We start from the raw sequence: 17,177 nt of genomic DNA, 5'->3' as shown, positions 1-17,177 counted from the left end.
CCTGCTGTGCCACAGTGTCAGCCTTGGACAAACTCTTAAGCTCTCTGAATTTCTTGTCTATAATAAGCATTTGATGGTACCGTTATGCACTGGGCTGCCTGGAGAATTAAAGAAGCTCAAGGATGAGCTCACTGACTACTTGTGCAGTACTTTATGTGCAACTCTGAGGCAGCATCCCTGTTTTTATGAGGGAATTAAGGCTCAGTCTCAGTGAATGACTTGCTCAAAGTCACGTAGCTACAAAGTTCAGCAGGTGTGTTCAGATCTAGAGTTGTGCTGCTCCTAAACTCCATACTTACTCTACTTTGTCGGGCAAAGTCTATACCCGGAATGTTGATGAATCTCTCATTTTCTCCTCCAAGGTACCAGCTCATCCTTAGTTGTTCTATAGACTTAGCTGGCCTCACACCCTGTTTTGGTAATGCTGTCCAAGCTGTTTGGTCAAATATTTCCATGAAGTTAGGGTGATGTCTTCTGCTGAGGTCATGATGCATCCTCTGACATCTAGCACAGTGTCACAGCAGGCATTCAAAAGCATTTGTTAAATTAATAAATAATGTACCAAGCACAGGATTTCTTTTGAAAATCTGTGTGACAAGCTTAAAAAGCAATTCCAAACTGAAAAAATGGTGGCGGTGTGCAACTAAACAATAATTACATTTATTAAAAATCTTAAAATTTAAAGGAACATACTATACCCAGAAAGAGCCAACAGAGGAATGTAAAGATTCACTTCTCACATTAGATCAGATGATCTAATGCAGACGTGGAATCAACCATATTCTGAGAATGAGAAAGAATGGAAATACCCGGAAAGAACTAATGCCTTTAATTATGTTGCTCCTTTGATTAAAATACACAATTCATTGACTAGCTTAATTCTGTTAGATGCAAGAAATAAGAAAATCAGTCACTGAGTCCTTATTCTTGTAGTCTGGAGGGAAGTTTTTGTTGTAGTCTAGAGAGAAGAGATATATATTACACAACTTACATGCACATACACAAACACATATACATGCAGATATCTTCCATTTGCTGATTGTCTGCAACAGCCTGGACTGAAACAGGCTTAACTTCTATGAGGTCATACTTTTTTTTTGGCTCCACATGTGAGTGAGATCATATGATACCTTTTTTTTTTAACTTTTATTTAATAAATATAAATTTCAAAAGTACAGCTTTTGGATTATAGTGGTTCCCCCCCCCATAACCTCTCTCCCACCTGCAACCATCCCATCTCCCACTCCCTCTCCCTTCCCATTCTTCATCATGATTCACTTTCAATTATCTTTATATACAGAAGATATACTTAGTATACTAAGATTTACTTAGTATGTACTAAGTAAATATTTCAACAGACTGTACCCACTCAGATACACAAATACACAAAATATAAAGTACTGTTTGAGTACTAGTTTTACCATTAATTCGCATAGTACAATACATTAAGGACAGAGGTCCTAGATAGGGAGTAAGTGCACAGTGACTCCTGTTGTTGATTTAATATTGATGCTTTCATTTACGATGTCAGTAATCACCCAAGGCTCTTGTCATGACCTACCAACGCTTTGGAAGCTTCTTGAGGTCACCAATTCCGATCTTGTTTAGACAAGGCCATATTCAAAGTGGAAGTTCTCTCCTCCCTTCAGAGAAAGGTACTGCCTTCTTTGATGGCCCATTCTTCCCAGTGGGATCTCACTCACAGAGATTTTCATTTAGGTCATTTTTTTTTTTTTGCCACAGTGTCTTGGCTTTCCATGCCTGAGAAACTCTCATGGGCTTTTAGATGGATCTGAATGCCTTAAGGACCAATTCTGAGGCCAGAGTGCCGTTGAGGGCATTTGCTATTCTATGAGTCTGCTGTGTATCCTGCTAACCATGTAGCATCATCCTCTCCTTTTTAATTCTATCAATTGTTATTTTCAGACACTGGTCTTATTTATGTAATCCCTTTGACACTTAATCCTATCATTATGATCAATTATGAACTTAAACTGGTCACTTTAACAAGTAAGATGGCATTGGTACATGCCACCTTGATGGGACTGAAATGGAATCCCCTGGCACATTTCTAGCTCTACCATTAGGGATAAGTCTGAGTGAGCATGTGCCGAACTGTACATCTCTTCCCTCTCTTATTCCCACTCTTATATTTAACAGGGATCACTTTTCAGTTAAATTTGTTTTTTTTTTTTTTTTGACAGGCAGAGTTAGAGAGAGAGACAGAAAGGTCTTCCTTCTGTTGGTTCACCCCCAAATGGCTGCTGTGGCTGGCGCACTGCGCCAATCCAAAGCCAGGAGCCAGGTACTTCCTCCTGGTCTCCAATCTGGGTGCAGGGCACAGGCACTTGGGCCATCCTCCACTGCCTTTCCGGGCTACAGCAGAGAGCTGGACTGGAAGAGGAGCAGCGGGGACAGAATCCGGCGTCTCGTCCAGGACTAGATCCTGGGGTGCCAGCGCCTCAGGGGAGGATTAGCCTAGTGAGTCTCGGTGCAGGCTTTTCAGTTACATTTAAACACCTAAGAATAGTTGTGTGTTAATTAAAGAGTTCAACCAATGTAATTAAGTAGAACAAAAAATACTAAAAGGAATAAGATAGTAAGTTGTTCTTCAACAGTCAGGACAAGGGGGGATCCAGTCATTGTTCCTCATAGTGTCCATTTTATATCTACAGATTTCCTTTTAGGTGCTCAGTTAGTTGCCACTGATCAGGGAGAACATAAGATATTTGTCCCTTTGGGACTTGCTTAGTTCTTTTTTTTCAAACTTTTATTTAGTAAATATAAATTTCCAAAGCATAGCTTATCGATTACAATGGCTTTTTCCTCCCCATAACTTCCCTTCTACCCGCAACCCTCCCAACTCCCACTCCCTCTCCCATTCCATTCACATTAAGATTCATTTTCAATTATCTTTATATACAGAAGATCAATTTAGTATATATTAAGTAAACATTTCAACAGTTTGCACCCAAACAGAACATAAAGTGTAAAATACTGTTTGAGTACAGTATAGCATTAATTCACATTGGACACACATTCCGGACAGAGATCCTACATGAGGAGTAAGTGCACAGTGACTCCTGTTGTTGATTTAACAAATTGACACTATTGTTTATGGTGTCAGTAATCTCCCTAGGCTCTTGTCATGAGTTGCCAAGGCTATGGAAGCCTCTTGAGTTCGCCGACTTCGATCTTATTCAGACAAGGTCATAGTCAAAGTGGAAGTTCACTCCTCCCTTCAGAGAAAGGTACCTCCTTCTTTGATGGCTCGTTCTTTATACTGGGATCTCACTCTCAGAGATCTTTCATTTAGGTCTCTCTCTCTCTCTCTCTTTTTTTTTTTCCAGAGTGTCTTGGCTTTCCATGCCTAAAATACTCTCATGGGCTCTTCAGCCAGATCTGAATGCCTTAAGGGCTGATTATGAGGCCAGAGTGCTGTTTAGGACATCTGTCATTCTATGAGTCTGCTGTGTATCCGGCTTCCCATGATGGATCATTCTCTCCCCTTTGTATTCTATCAGTTAGTATTAGCAGACACTAGTCTTGTTTGTGTGATCCCTTTGACTCTTAGACCTATCAGTGTGATCAGTTGTGAACTGAAATTGATCACTTGGACTAGTGAGATGGCATTGGTACATGCCACCTTGATGGGATTGAATTGGAATCCCCTGGCACTTTTCTAACTCCACCATTAGGGGCAAGTCAGCTTGAGCATGTCCCAAATTGTACATCTCTTCCCTCTCTTATTCCCACTCTTATATTTAACAGGGATCACTTTTCAGTTAAATTTAAACACCTAAGAATAATTGTGTGTTAATTACAGAGTTCAACCAATAGTATTAAGTAGAACAAAAAAATATACTAAAAGGGATAGAGTATTAAGTTGTACATCAACAGTCAGGATAAGGGCCGATCAACTCATTCTTTCCCATACTGTCCATTTCACTTCAGCAGGTTTCCTTTGGTGCTCTGTTAGTTGTCACTGATCAGGGAGAACATATGATATTTGTCCCTCTGGGACTGGCTTATTTCACTCAGCATGATATGTTCCAGATTCCTCCATTTTGTTGCAAATGACTGGATTTCATTGTTTTTTTTTTAATTGCTGTATCATATTCTAGAGTACATATCCCATAATTTCTTTATCCAGTCTACTGTTGATGGGCATTTAGGTTGATTCCATGTCTTAGCTGTGTCCAGGAGTCTATCCATTTCTGATAGATTTCCCTGTTTGCTGGCACACAAGTCCTTGTAGTAATTTCTGATGATTCTTTTTTATTTCTGTGATGTGTGTTGTTACGTTTTCTTTTTCATCTCTGATTTTATTGATTTGGGTCTTTTCTTTTATTAGAAAGAAAATGGCGTGTCAATTTTGTTTATTTTTTTCCAAAAACCAACTCTTTGTTTTGCTGATCTTTTGTAATGATTTTTGGATTCAGTTCTGTTGATTTCTTTTCTGATTTTAATTATTTCTCTTCTCCTACTAGATTTGGGTCTGGTTTACTGCAGTTTTTCTAGATCCTTGAGATGCATTGGAAGCTCATTTATTTGGTGCCTTTCCAATTTCTTGATGTAGGCACCTATTGATATAAACTTTCCTCTTAATACTGCATTTGCTGTATCCCATAAGTTTTGATATGTTGTGCTGTTATCCTCATTTACATCCAGAAAGTTTTTGATTTCTCTTTTGGTTTCTTCTATGACCTATTGTTCATGCAGGAGCATGTTGTTCAGTCTCCATGTGTTTACATATGCTCCAGGGATTCCTGAGTTGCTAATTTCCAACTTCATTCTTTTATGGTCTTAGAAGCTGCATCATATGATTCTAATTCTTTTGAATTTGCTGAGACTTGCTTTATGGCCTAGTATGTGGTCAATCCTAGAGAAGGTTCCATGTACTGCTGAGAAGAATGTGTGTTCTTCATGTGTAGGATGAAAAGTCCTGTAGATATCTGTTAGATCCATTTGGACTATAATGTCCACTAAATATGCTGTTTCCTTGTTGATCTCTGTCTCGTTGATCTATTTCTGAAAGTGGAATATTGAAGTCCCCCAATACTATTATTGGAGTCTACATTTCCCTTTAAGTTCCTTAACATATCTTTTAATTAAACCATTAATCATTATATAGTAACCCTCTTTGTATCTCTTAAGAGTTTTTGTGTTAAAGTTTATTTTGTCTGATATTAAGATGGCTACGCCAGCTCTTTTTTGGTTTCTGTTGACATGTAATATCTTTTTCCAACGTTTAACTTTCAGTCTGCATGCATCTTTGTTGGAAAGATGTGTTTCTTGTAAGCAGCAAATAGATGGGTTTTGTTCCTTAATCTATTCGGCCAGTCTGTGTCTTTTAACTGGAGAGTTGAGGCCATTTACATTCAAGGTGACTGTTGATAAGCAGTGACTTTGCCCTGCCATTTTTCCAAAGATATTTCTAATATATGCTTTGAAATTCCTATGATCTTTTACTGTGAGGTTTCCTTCCTTTATCTTCTTTCATATTGATGACCGTGTTTCTGTGTTTCTGTGTGTAACACATCTTTAAGCATCTTTTGCAGGGCTGGATGAGTGGTGACAAATTCTTTCAATTTCTGTTTGCTATGAAAGGTCTTTATTTCACCTTCATTCACAAATGAGAGCTTTGCAGGATAGAATATTCTGGGCTGGCAGTTTTTTTCTCTTAGTACTTGGGCTATGTCTCGCCATTCCCTTCTAGCCTGTAGGGTTTCTGATGAGAAGTCTGCTGTGAGTCTAATTGGAGATCCTCTGAGAGTAATCTGATGTTTCTCTCTTGCACATTTTAGAATCTTTTCTTTAAGTTTCACTGTGGTGAGTTTGATTACAATGTGTCGTGGTGAGGATCTCTTTTGGTCATGTTTATTGGGGGTTCTATGAGCTTCCTATACTTGGATGTCTCTGTTCTTCTCCAAACCTGGGAAGTTTTCTGCTAATATCTCACCAAAAAGGCCTTCTAAACTTTCTCCCTCTCCATGCCTTCAGGAACTCCTAGAACCTGAATGTTGGGTTTTTTAATATTATCCTGTAGATTCCCCACAATATTTTTTAGATTTCTAATTTCCTCTTCTTTTCTTTGGTTTGACTGTATACTTTCCTGTGCTCTGTCTTCTAAGTCCGATATTCTCTCTTCTGCCTCACTGATTCTGTTTTTAAGCCCTCAAATGTGTTTTTCATTTGTTCTATTGAATTCATTTCATTTTGGTTTCTCTTTAATATCTCAATTTCATGTTCTATTAAATTTCTCATTTCATTTTGATTCCTCCTTAAGATTTCATTTTCATGAGAGAGATTTTCTGTCCTGTCCTGTATGGATTTCTGTAGTTCATGCATTTGTTTTTGATTACTTTCAAATGTTCTTATCATAAATTTTTTGAAATCCGTATCTTGCATTTCTTCCATCACATCATCTTCATAATCTTGTATTGGAGTGTCATGTTCATTTGGGAGCGTCATGATGTCTTCCTTGTTCTTGTTTCCTTGGTTTTCACGTTTGTTGCTTGGCATTGTGGAGATATTCTTTGGTTTCTTCTTTTTTTCTGCTGTGGTGGCTTTTCTTGTTATACTATGACTCTAGATTAAGTGGACTATCTGCTCTTGGTGAGTCTCTAGAGGCTTGTGATGGGTGTAACCAGAGAGCTCTGTTCAGTTCTTCAGGGTTAAGGGTGTGCCAAAGGTGACACACCCAGGTTTGGAGTGGTAAATCTTCTCTCCCTTTTTTTTTATTCAGAAGGGAAGTAATTCCACTCAGCTGAGCTCTTCTTCTTGCTGGCAGGCAGTGCCTGAGCACTAGCCCAGGTGGGTTAATATTCATCTGCTCCGTCCCAAGGACCTCACAAAGGATCTGTGCAGTCCTCAGTGTAAGCTCAGATTCCCCAGCAGTGTCTCTCACCAGGCTGCCAAGGTTACTGAGTTTGTGGTGTCTCCCACCGAGACTACTCACATCTCCGCCACACCATGAATTCTCCCACACACCCTTAATTATTTTTTTATCACAGTCCCAGTTCATAAGCTCCACACATTCACTAGGTCTTAGTCTCCTGTTATTACTCCCAATTAGAGTCAGGTTTTTCTGTTTGGTTGAGGGTTGGCACAGCCCTGACCTGGTGCAGCTGTTATGTATGTCCAAAATGGCACTTGCTCCATTGTCTTGCACGCCTTTGTAAGGTGTGTGGAGAGAGAGAATCATGTCCGTACCGTCCCTTTTGTTTTTTTCTCTCCTCTAGTTAGGCTGGTATACTTTCCTCCATGGGGCTTCAAGCCTTGTTCCCTCCAGGCTCTTCCTGCCACTTTACTTCCAATGTCTCGGGCTACTGCAGTTTCACCTCACCTCTGTTTCCAGCGCTCGTGCAGAGGAGAAGGTTTTCGGCAGCTGGGCTCCCGAGCCGTGGGTGCCCATGTCCTCCATGTAGATCCACCGTGTCCCTCTAATTCTGGAAGAGTTCCCTCTGCAGTTTTTTCCCTAACTCTTCCCTGAGACTTCAGTATCTCCACTTTTATTAAGCCATCTTTTCCTAGACTATCAGTGAGCTCCCTCCCTATTCTGCCATCTTGGAGCCACCTCCAACATTTATTGTTTGATTTCTTATGAGAACCATTCTAACTGGGGAGTGAGATCAAACTTCATTGTGATTTTGATTTGCATTTCCCTGATGGCTAATGATCCTGAGCATTTTTTCAAGTGTTGGCCATTTGAATTTACTCTTTTGAAAAACGTCTGTTCAAGTCCTTTGCCCATTTCTTAACTGGATTGTTTTCTTTTGTTGTTGTTGAGTTTCTTGAGCTCTTTATAGATTCTTGATATTAGTCTTTTATCAGTTTCAGAGTTTGCAAATATTTCTTCCATTCTATTAGTTGCCTCTTCACTTTCCTGAGTGTTTCTTTTGCAATGCAGAAGCCTTTTAGCTTGATATAATCCCCTTTGTGAATTTTGGCTTTGATTGCCTGCCTATGCTTCTGAGGTCTTTTCCAAAAAGTCTTTGCCCATGCAAAAGTCTTGCAGAGTTTCCCAAGTGTTCTCTAGTAACTTGATGGTATTAGGTTGCAGATTTAGATACTTCATCCATTTTGACTTGATTTTTGTATAAGGTATATGGTATAGGTCTTGTTTCATACTTTTGTACACAGAGATCCAGTTTTCCCACACTGTTTATTAAAGAGACCATACTTTCTCCAAGGATTTATTTTAGCTCCTTTGTCAAAGATAAGTTGGTTGTAGATGCTTGAATTGATTTTTGGAAATTCTATTCTGTTCCGTTGATCTGCACATCTGTTTTTGTGCCAGAACAAAGCTGTTTTGCCCTGTAGTATGTCTTGAAATCTGGTATTGTGATGCCTCTAGATTTTTTTTGTTGTATAAGATTGCTTTAACTATTCTTGTGTTTCCATAAGAATTTCAACATCATTTTTCAAGATCAGAGAAGAATGTCATTGATATTTTGATTAGGATTGCATTGAATCTATAAATTGCTTTTGGTAGTATGGATATTTTGATGATATTAATTATTCCAATCAATGAATGTGGAAGATTTTTTCCATTTTTCGTGTCTTCTTCTATTTCTTTATTTAATTTTTTTGTAATTTTCATCATAGATATCTTTGATATCATTGGTTAAATGTATTCTAAAGTGTTTAATTTTTTCTGTAGCTATTGTGAATGGGATTGATCTTAGAAGTTCTTTCTCAGCTATGGCATTGTCTTGTATTCAAAGGCTATATTTTATGCTAATTTTTTATCCTGCCTCTTTATCAAACTCTTTCATGAGTTCCAATAGTCTCTTACTGAAATCTTTTGGTTCACTATATACAGAATCATATAATCTGCAAATAGGGATAGTATGACTTCCTCCTTCCCAATTTGTATTCCTTTGATTTCTTTTTTTCCTTTTCTTTTTTTTTTTTTTGCCTAATGGCTCTGGCTAAAACTTCCAGGACTATATTGAATAGCAGTGATGAGAGTGCGCATTCTTGTCTGGTTCCATATCTTAGAGGGAGTGCCTCCAGCTTTTCCCCATTCAATAAGTTGTTGGCTATGGGTTTGTCATAGATTGCTTTGATTGTGTTGAAGAATGTTACTTCTATACCCAATGTTCTTAAGGTTCTCATCATGAAGGGATGTTGTATTTTATCAAATGCTTTCTCTGCATCTGTTGAGATAATCATATGGTTTTTGTTCTTTAGTTTGTTAATGTGATGTATCACATTGATTGATTTGCAAATGTTGAACCCTCCCTGCCTATCAGGGATAAATCCCATTTGGAGCAGGTGAATATTTTTTTTTTATTTGACAGATAGAGTTGGTGAGAGAGAGAGACAGAGAGAGAATGGTCTTCCTTCCATTGGTTTACCACCCAAATAGCCGCTATGGCCAGAGCGACGCCAATCTGAATCCAGAAGCCAGGTGCCTCCTCTTGGTCTCCCATGAGAGTGCAGGTGCCCAAGCACTTGGGCCATCCTCTACTGCCCTCCCAGGCCACAGCAGAGAGCTGGACTGGAAGAGGAGCAACTGGGACTAGAACTGGCGTCCATATGGGATGCTGGTGCTGCAGGCTGAGGATCAACCAAGTGAGCCATGGCGCCGGACCTGAATGATTTTAAGATTTTATTTATTTATTTGAGAGGTAGAATTACAGACAGAGAGAGGGAGAGACAGAGAGAAAGGTCTTCCTTCCACTGGTCCAATCCCCAAATGGCCGCAATACCCAGAACTGGCTGATCTGAAGACAGGAGCCAGGAGCTTCTTCTAGGTTTCCCATGTGGGTGCAAGGGCCCAAGCACTTGGACCATCTTCCACTGTTTTCCCAAGCCATAGCAGAGAGCTGGATTGGGAGTGGAGCAGCTGGGAGTCGAACTGGCACCCATATGGAATGCTGGCACTGCAGACACAGGCTTAGCCTACTGTGCTACAATGCCAGACCCAGCTGACTGATCTTTCTGATGTGTTGTTGGATTCGATTAGCTAGCATTTTTTGAAGATTTTTGCATCTATGCTCATCAGGAATATTGGTCTGTAGTTCTTTTTCTCTGTTGTATCTTTTTCTGGCTTAGGAATTAAAGTGATGCTGGCATTGTAGAAGAAATTTGGGAGCCTTCCCTTCCCCAGAATTGTTTTGAATAGCTTGAAAAGAATTGGAGTTAGTTCTCTAAATGTTTGGTAGAATTCAGCAATGAAATCATCCAATCCTGATCTTTTTTGGGAGGGTTTTTATTACTGATTCAAATCTGTCTTGGTTATTTAGGTTTTCTATGTCTTCGTGACTCAATTTTGGTAGATTGTGTGTGTCTAGCAATCTATCCATTTCTTCTAGATTTTTCCAGTTTGTTGGCATTTACCTCTTATAGTAATTCCTGATAATCCGTTTTATTTCTGTGGTATCCAGTGTTATATTTCCTTTTTCATCTCTGATTTTATTGATTTGGGCCTTCTCCCCTGTTTTTTTTTTCAGTTGGGCCAATGGTGTATTAATTTTGTTTACTTTTTTCAAGAAACCAGCTCTTCGTTTCACTGATCTTTTTTTATTTTTTGGGGGGTTTCATTTTGTTTATTTCTTCTCTAATTTTAATTCTTTTCTCCTTATTTGGGGTTTGGTGTTTGGTTTGTTTTTGTTTTTCTAGGTCCTTGAAATGCATTGATAACTCACTTATTTGGTGCCTTCCCAATTTATTTTTTAAATTTATTTGGCAGGTAGAGTTAGAGAGAGAGAGACAGAGACAGAGAGAAAGGTCTTCCTTCCGTTGGTTCACTCCCCAAATGGCCACTATGGCTGGAGCTGTGCCGATCTGAAGCCAGGAGCCAGGTGCGTCCTCCTGGTCTCCCATGCCGGTGCAGGGACACAAGCACTTGGGCCATCCTCCACTGCCCTCCCAGGCCACAGCAGAGAGCTGGACTGCAAGAGAAGCAGCCTGGACTAGAACTGGTAACCATATGGGATGCCAGCACCGCAGGTGGAGGATTAACCAAGTGAGCCATGGTGCCGCCCCCCTAATCCTTTTTTTCTTCCCAGTTTCTTGATGTGTGCACCAGTTGCTATAAACTTTCCTCTTAATACTGCCTTTGCTATATTCCGTAAGTTTTCATATTTTGTAGTGTCATTTTCATTCATTTCTAGAAATTTTTTTACTTCCCCTATGGCCCACTGCTCATTCAGGAGCATGTTGTTCAGTCTCCATGTGTTTCCATCCTAATACCTTGGCTCTGTATCTCAGGGGAATGTGATTAGATTGTGCTATCTGGATCCCTGGGTTGGGTGGGTGACAAGATTAGCTGTACACGTGAGCTATGGTTAGAAGTATTTGTCACTTCTGGCCCCATGTATTTTATTGGTGGAGTTGTGGTGCAAATCTTCAAGACTCTTTGTTAGCTTCAGACATGGTGACAATTAATGTTTTCAATGCTTCCCCATAATCTTAAGCCATGGAGTATTTAAAATGAGTGGATATGCAATGTGAATAAAAAATAAACATTTGTTTATAAGGTCCTATGATTTTGAAATTGTTTTCTTAGCAAAGCTAAGATTTCCCTGTTGGGTACATATTGATTTTTCCAGGACATAAAGGCAGCTTATTGAGGATGCAGGACATGTGGAGTAAGAAAAAATTAAGATGGAAAGGAACTAAGCTGGGCACTTAGAATTCACATTGTTGTGACACTTTAATGATAGGCAAGGAAATAAACTGCTTTGTAGCTTCTTTTATTGTTCCAGCCTTATTCTCCTTGGTTTCATTTTAATAATAACCACAAGATATTTTATTGTTTCTTCCAATTCACAACTGTGTACTCTCTTGTCTTGAAAACTAACAGGACTGACAGTATCTTAATTATTGGTTACTGTAAGTTTTTTTCAAAAAGATTTATTTGAGAGGTTGAGTTAGACAGAGGGACAGAGAAAGGGCTTCCATCTGCTGGTTCACTCCTCGAACGGCCTTTACATCAGAGCGGAGTTGATCTGAACCAGGAACCAGGAGCTTCTTCTGCATCTCCCATGTGGGTGCAGGGACACAAGCACTTGGGCCTTCTGTCTTCTGCTTTCTCAAGCCATCAGCAGGGAGCTGGTTTGGAAGTGTAGCAGCCAGGACATGAACTGGCTCCTTATGTGGGATGTCGGTGGCACAGATGGATGCTTAACCTACTGCGCCATAGTGCCAGCCCCAAACGTAATGTTTCCAGAAGAGTTATTTAGAGATAGCTTTATACCACTGTGTGAATGGCTGTGTACTGGTGATGGCAAAGTGATTTTCTTGTAATTTTGGATTCCCAGCAATACTTAGTCTGCTACTGAAGACAATTCCAGGACAATGCTTTTGCTGGTGCTAACACCACCTCTCGTAACTGCTTTGCATACCAGATAGAAATGGGTAGGGAGGAGAGAGAACCTGGTAATATCTTAAATACTCTCTCAATTGATGGTATTTCATCATTCTGTTCCTACTGTAAATGAAGTCTCTCCCTTAATTTCCTCAAGCCTCTCTTCATGTCTTTGTTCCTCAGGCTGTAGATGAAAGGGTTGAGCATGGGCGTCACTACTGTGTACATAACCGTGGCCACCCGGTCCTTCACCACTGAGTACATGGACAGGGGCCTGAAGTAGACGTAGATGACGCTGCCATAGAACAGGGCCACTACGGTGAGGTGGGAGCCACAGGTGGAGAAGGCCTTCCACTTCCCCGCTGCAGAGGGGATTCTGAGCACAGCGATGATGATTTGCAGGTAGGAGAAGAGGATGCACAGGAAGGGGGTCACAATGACAGCCAGGGTCTCGGTCATGACCACGATCTGGCTGGAGGATGTGTCGGAGCAGGACAGCTTCAGCACAGGCTGGGTGTCACAGAAAAAGTGCTTGATGACATGGGAGGCACAGAAAGACAGGCGGGACATGAGCAGCACGCGGAAGAGCGCGTGCAGGTGGGAGATGGTGCAAGACCCCAGCAGCAGGAAGAGGCGCCGTCGTGGGTTCATAGCCACGTCGTAGTGCAAGGGGTAGCAGATGGCCACCAGGCGGTCGACGGCCATGGAGGCCAGCAGGTAGCTGTCCGTGTTTCCAAAGGCCATGAAGAAGTACATCTGGACCAGGCAGCCTACGTAGGAGATGGCCTTTGTCTCAGACAGTAAGTTCACGAGCATCTTGGGCACAATGACTGTTGTGAAGCAGATGTCCATGAAGGACAAGTTGCTGAGGAAAAAGTACATGGGGGTGTGGAGCCTGGAGTCGGAGTGGATGGCCAGGATGATGAGCACGTTCCCCACCACGGTGACCAGGTACATGGCGAGGAAGACGGCAAAGAGGGGTCTCTGCAGGTGCGGGTTGGAAGAGAGGCCCAGGAGGATGAAGCCGGAAGTGCTGGTGCTGTGGTTCTTTGTCTCCATGTCTCTGGGTTTCCTGGGCAGGGTCTGGAGAGGCTGTGGGTGTGACGTGCAGGGCAGTTAGATCAAGTCATCTCCTTCCTGACATCAAGCCTACAAAACAAAACAAAACAAAAACAAGCAACCTTTGGTTATTTGTTAGAATTTAAAGACTATTTCCTTTAAGCAAATGCAGAGAAATAATTAATGCATGAAATGCAATAAGATAGTTTAAAAATGCCCAGGATGACCTCTAAATTAGGAACTAAAGGGTTTCCATATGTCCTTACGAACTTCTATGTCACCCGGTTGGTCTGAATTATTCTCCTTTGCCATTTCAAATATTCCCCCTGAATTAATTCTTGACAAGCTTGCTAGCTTTTTATTTATGTCTCCGAGGAAGACAATGCTGATACCTACCTTTGGATTAAGATGCTTTAATGTAATGGTTTCCCATGAATGAGGTCTGTGATTCACTGTCTTACAGTTTGGGAGGTGGTAGTGATAGTGGAGTAGTAATGAGAGTCTAAGCTGATTAGTGCTCCATGGTACCCACTGCATTCCCATAGACTTCCTGAAGCCTTAAGAGAAATATCTTCACAATGCTTGAAGATTTTTGTTTGGCTGATATTATTTGTCCAATATATATTGTCTAATACATTTGTCTAAAATATTTTTGTCTCAGAGATGCCACTCAAAATGAAGTCCTACCAATAGCCCATGTTAGTGTGAGTAGTTGTTTAAATATATTAATTTTCTTCCTGAGTACAGAACATAGAAATTCTTATTTCACAAATTCAAATGGTACAGGAATATAAAACTTAGGATGTCAGAGTCCCATTTCCACCAATATCATTGAAAGGCATAGTTGAGTAGCTTCTTTTATGACTATTAAACTGTTTTGCTTAGATGGTAGACTAAGCCACTGAAAAGGAAAAACTAAAGAAATAAAGTACATTGGGGTCGCCATTGTGGCAGAGCCAGTAAAGCCACCACCTGTGACAATGGTATCTCATATGGTGCTAGTTTGATATCTGGCTGCTTCCACTTCTGATCCAGGTCCCTGCAAATGTACCTGGAAAAGACGCAGAAGATGGCTCAAGTGCTTGGGCCCCTGCACCCACATGGGAGATTTGGAAGAATCTCCTGACTCCTGGCTTCTACCTGGCCAGACCCTGGCCACTGGGGCCATTTGGGGAGTGAACCAGCAGATGGAAGATCTGTGTCTCCTTCTCTCTTCCTCTCTGTGTGTAACTCTGACTTTCAAAAAATAAATAAATATTTTAAAAAAGAGAAGATGAAATGATCACTATTTATAGGTTGTATGATTGTTTTCTTAGAAAATCTATGCCATTTATCTGAAAAATGTGAAACTTAGGATAATTTCACCAAAGTAGCCAGTAGAGTTATAGACAGTGTGAGAGAGAGAGAGAAACGTCTTTCTTCCATTGGTTCACTCCCCAAATGGCCACTACAGCTGGCGCTGCACTGATCCAAAACTAGGAGCCAGGTGCCTCTTCCTGGTCTCTCATGTGGGTGCAGGGACCCAAGCACTTGGGCCATCCTCCACTGCCCTCCCAGGCCACAGCAGAGAGCTAGACTGAAAGAGGAGCAACCCGGACTAGAATCCGACGCCCATATGGGATGCTGGTGCTGCAGGCGGAAGATTAAAAAACAAGATTTCTATCTTATTCACACATAGAAAGAAATCCCACATGAATAAACCATTCAAAAGTAAAAATGTGGAGTATAAAATTAGTCTTAGCCAGAAATAAATTTTTATATTATAGTGACAGTCACGCCAACTGAGATATGAAATGTAGACATCATAGTGAAAAATATTGTGCTCAAAAATTTGAATAATATACAAAAAGAGGTCATAAGAGTAGCTAGAATATATATTATTTTCCCAAGAAAAACAATCTCTAACACAGTTGCCAAAGAAGGTGTATATCAAGATGGTCAATCCTACTTATAATCAAAAAAATACATGGGGTCTGAAATACGTTTTCATTCATCAGATTGGCAATGCATTTTTGTTACAGTATCCAAAAGAAAATAGATGATCATGTATTGGCAGTTAAGAGGGAAAATCAGCATGAACTTTTTGTAGGATGCAGTGGAATTGAATATTTGCAGCCCTTTATCTGATGCTACCACCATGGAAATCTAGCCTTTAGAAATAGATTTACTTGTGTAATGCAAAGATACGGGCATATTTGACTTGTAGTGTTGCCTGTAATATTAAGCCAGACAAAATGATCACAGAGGAGACAACCTGGATATTCATAAATTGGTGAATTGTTCAACATTTCGTGGTACATTCTTCTTATTCAATGTCATGCAGTATCTAAGGAAATGAGATAATTCTACTACTTGCCAACATCTTTTAAGCCCTTAATATGTGTGCACATCGAGCTTAGTGCTTTACACATCTTTTATATTTTCCCCAAATCCCAAGAGATGGGCACTGTTATCATTCCAGTTTTACAGACAAAAAATTAGAGTTTAGCAAAGTTAATGAGCAGATCCCACATAAGTGGTAAACCTGGAATTTGAATGTAGGTGGTCTGAGGGCTAAGGTCTCCCTCTTCGTGCTAAGCTGGGTTGTCATTATTACAATACTGACTGGGACATTTTAAATGACAAAATCAAGTTACAGAGTGATGAATATAGAATAATTCTCTTTTAATGAGGAAAATATCAACTTTATGTTGTATGTATTTGTGTTGATGTTGATGTGTACACATGTATCTCAAAAAGTTCATGGAGATGGAATTAAAAGATTATTTTGGTGCAAAAAGATTTTAAAGTTATGAGATTTTATTCATAATTTGTATTTTCCATGAATATTTTGATGATCCCCTTTTATGTGGTTGCCTTCTGAAGTTAGATTGGAGAGAGAGAGTAACTTCAATATTTAACATTATATTACATTGTTTGCATTTTCAAATAATGAACACATTCATTTGTATTTTATAATATAAAACACTAAATTCCCTATAATTGCATTGCTGGAGAACTAGAATTCCATGCATACTTAAAAGATTTTCTTTTCTGCATGGATGTATATACATGCTAAATAAAGGGCATAGTATTATCCATAGTTCATTTTTTTCTCCCACAGACTTTTTATTACATACATATTTTGTACTCATGAGAAAATTTCTATGGTAGATTCAGAGATCCTATAGTAGATTCCAAAATAACTTCAGTGCTGTGAAATGCTAAATAATTTTATGAATATTGAAAATTTTAATAGCTACTCCCAGCCTGAGGTAGATATTTTTCATCCCTCTCTTGGGCATGAAAAGATCTCTGGATCTTTTCCCATTTCTTCCTCTGGCTTTCAGCCTCACCTCTGGGACACTGTTTGCCCTGGTAGTGCCAGGCTGTCTGATCACCTATGGGTTTGAATCTAGAATTCCCAAGACCTATGTGACATTTCTCAGGGGCAGTAGCTTGGTCTCCTTCCTATTTAGCCAGATATGATAACATTGCAGACTTCCTCATATCACCTCCATGAGATGATGGTGTGAACCTGTCAGTTTCTTTCCACCCTACCTGCCCCTATCATTTGGAGACTGAAATGAGAATTGAGCAACAGACTTGTCATAAGTGGTTGGGAATGCCTTTTATTTTTTAAATTTTTAAAATTTATTTTTAATATAATTTTTATATTTATATAAGGTGAACAAATTTCATGTGTTTCATATACACATATTTAGAAGCATAGTGTTACTTCCTACACTACCTGCCCTCCCACCCATGCAGCTACCTTCTTTCCTCCTTCTTTTCTTATTATTTTAATTTTTACAAT

General features: G+C 39.8%; 3 protein-coding genes across 5 annotated transcripts in view; 2 read left to right on the top strand and 1 right to left on the bottom strand.

The window, feature by feature from the left end:
* The window catches only part of LOC127489783 (olfactory receptor 1L8), a 277,026-nt gene that overhangs the window by 78,635 nt on the left and 181,214 nt on the right, over window positions 1-17,177 (top strand). The gene's annotated exons all lie outside the window — the stretch shown is intronic.
* Window positions 1-17,177, top strand: part of LOC100345118 (olfactory receptor 1f45-like) — a 211,661-nt gene that overhangs the window by 78,689 nt on the left and 115,795 nt on the right. The window lies entirely within an intron of this gene.
* LOC100344105 (olfactory receptor 1L4-like) lies at window positions 12,443-13,396 on the bottom strand. Its single transcript, XM_089306776.1, has one exon. The coding sequence runs from the start codon at window positions 13,379-13,381 to the stop codon at window positions 12,443-12,445; it is 939 nt and encodes a 312-aa protein (XP_089162902.1). The 5' UTR covers window positions 13,382-13,396.

The sequence above is a fragment of the Oryctolagus cuniculus genome, chromosome 1, assembly GCF_051225735.1.
Source record: "Oryctolagus cuniculus isolate XC-2025 breed Fujian yellow rabbit chromosome 1, ASM5122573v1, whole genome shotgun sequence".
NCBI classification, from domain to species: Eukaryota; Metazoa; Chordata; class Mammalia; order Lagomorpha; family Leporidae; genus Oryctolagus; species Oryctolagus cuniculus.
The sequence above is the reverse complement of the archived record's forward strand: the minus strand, read 5'-3'. Positions and strand labels throughout refer to the sequence as shown.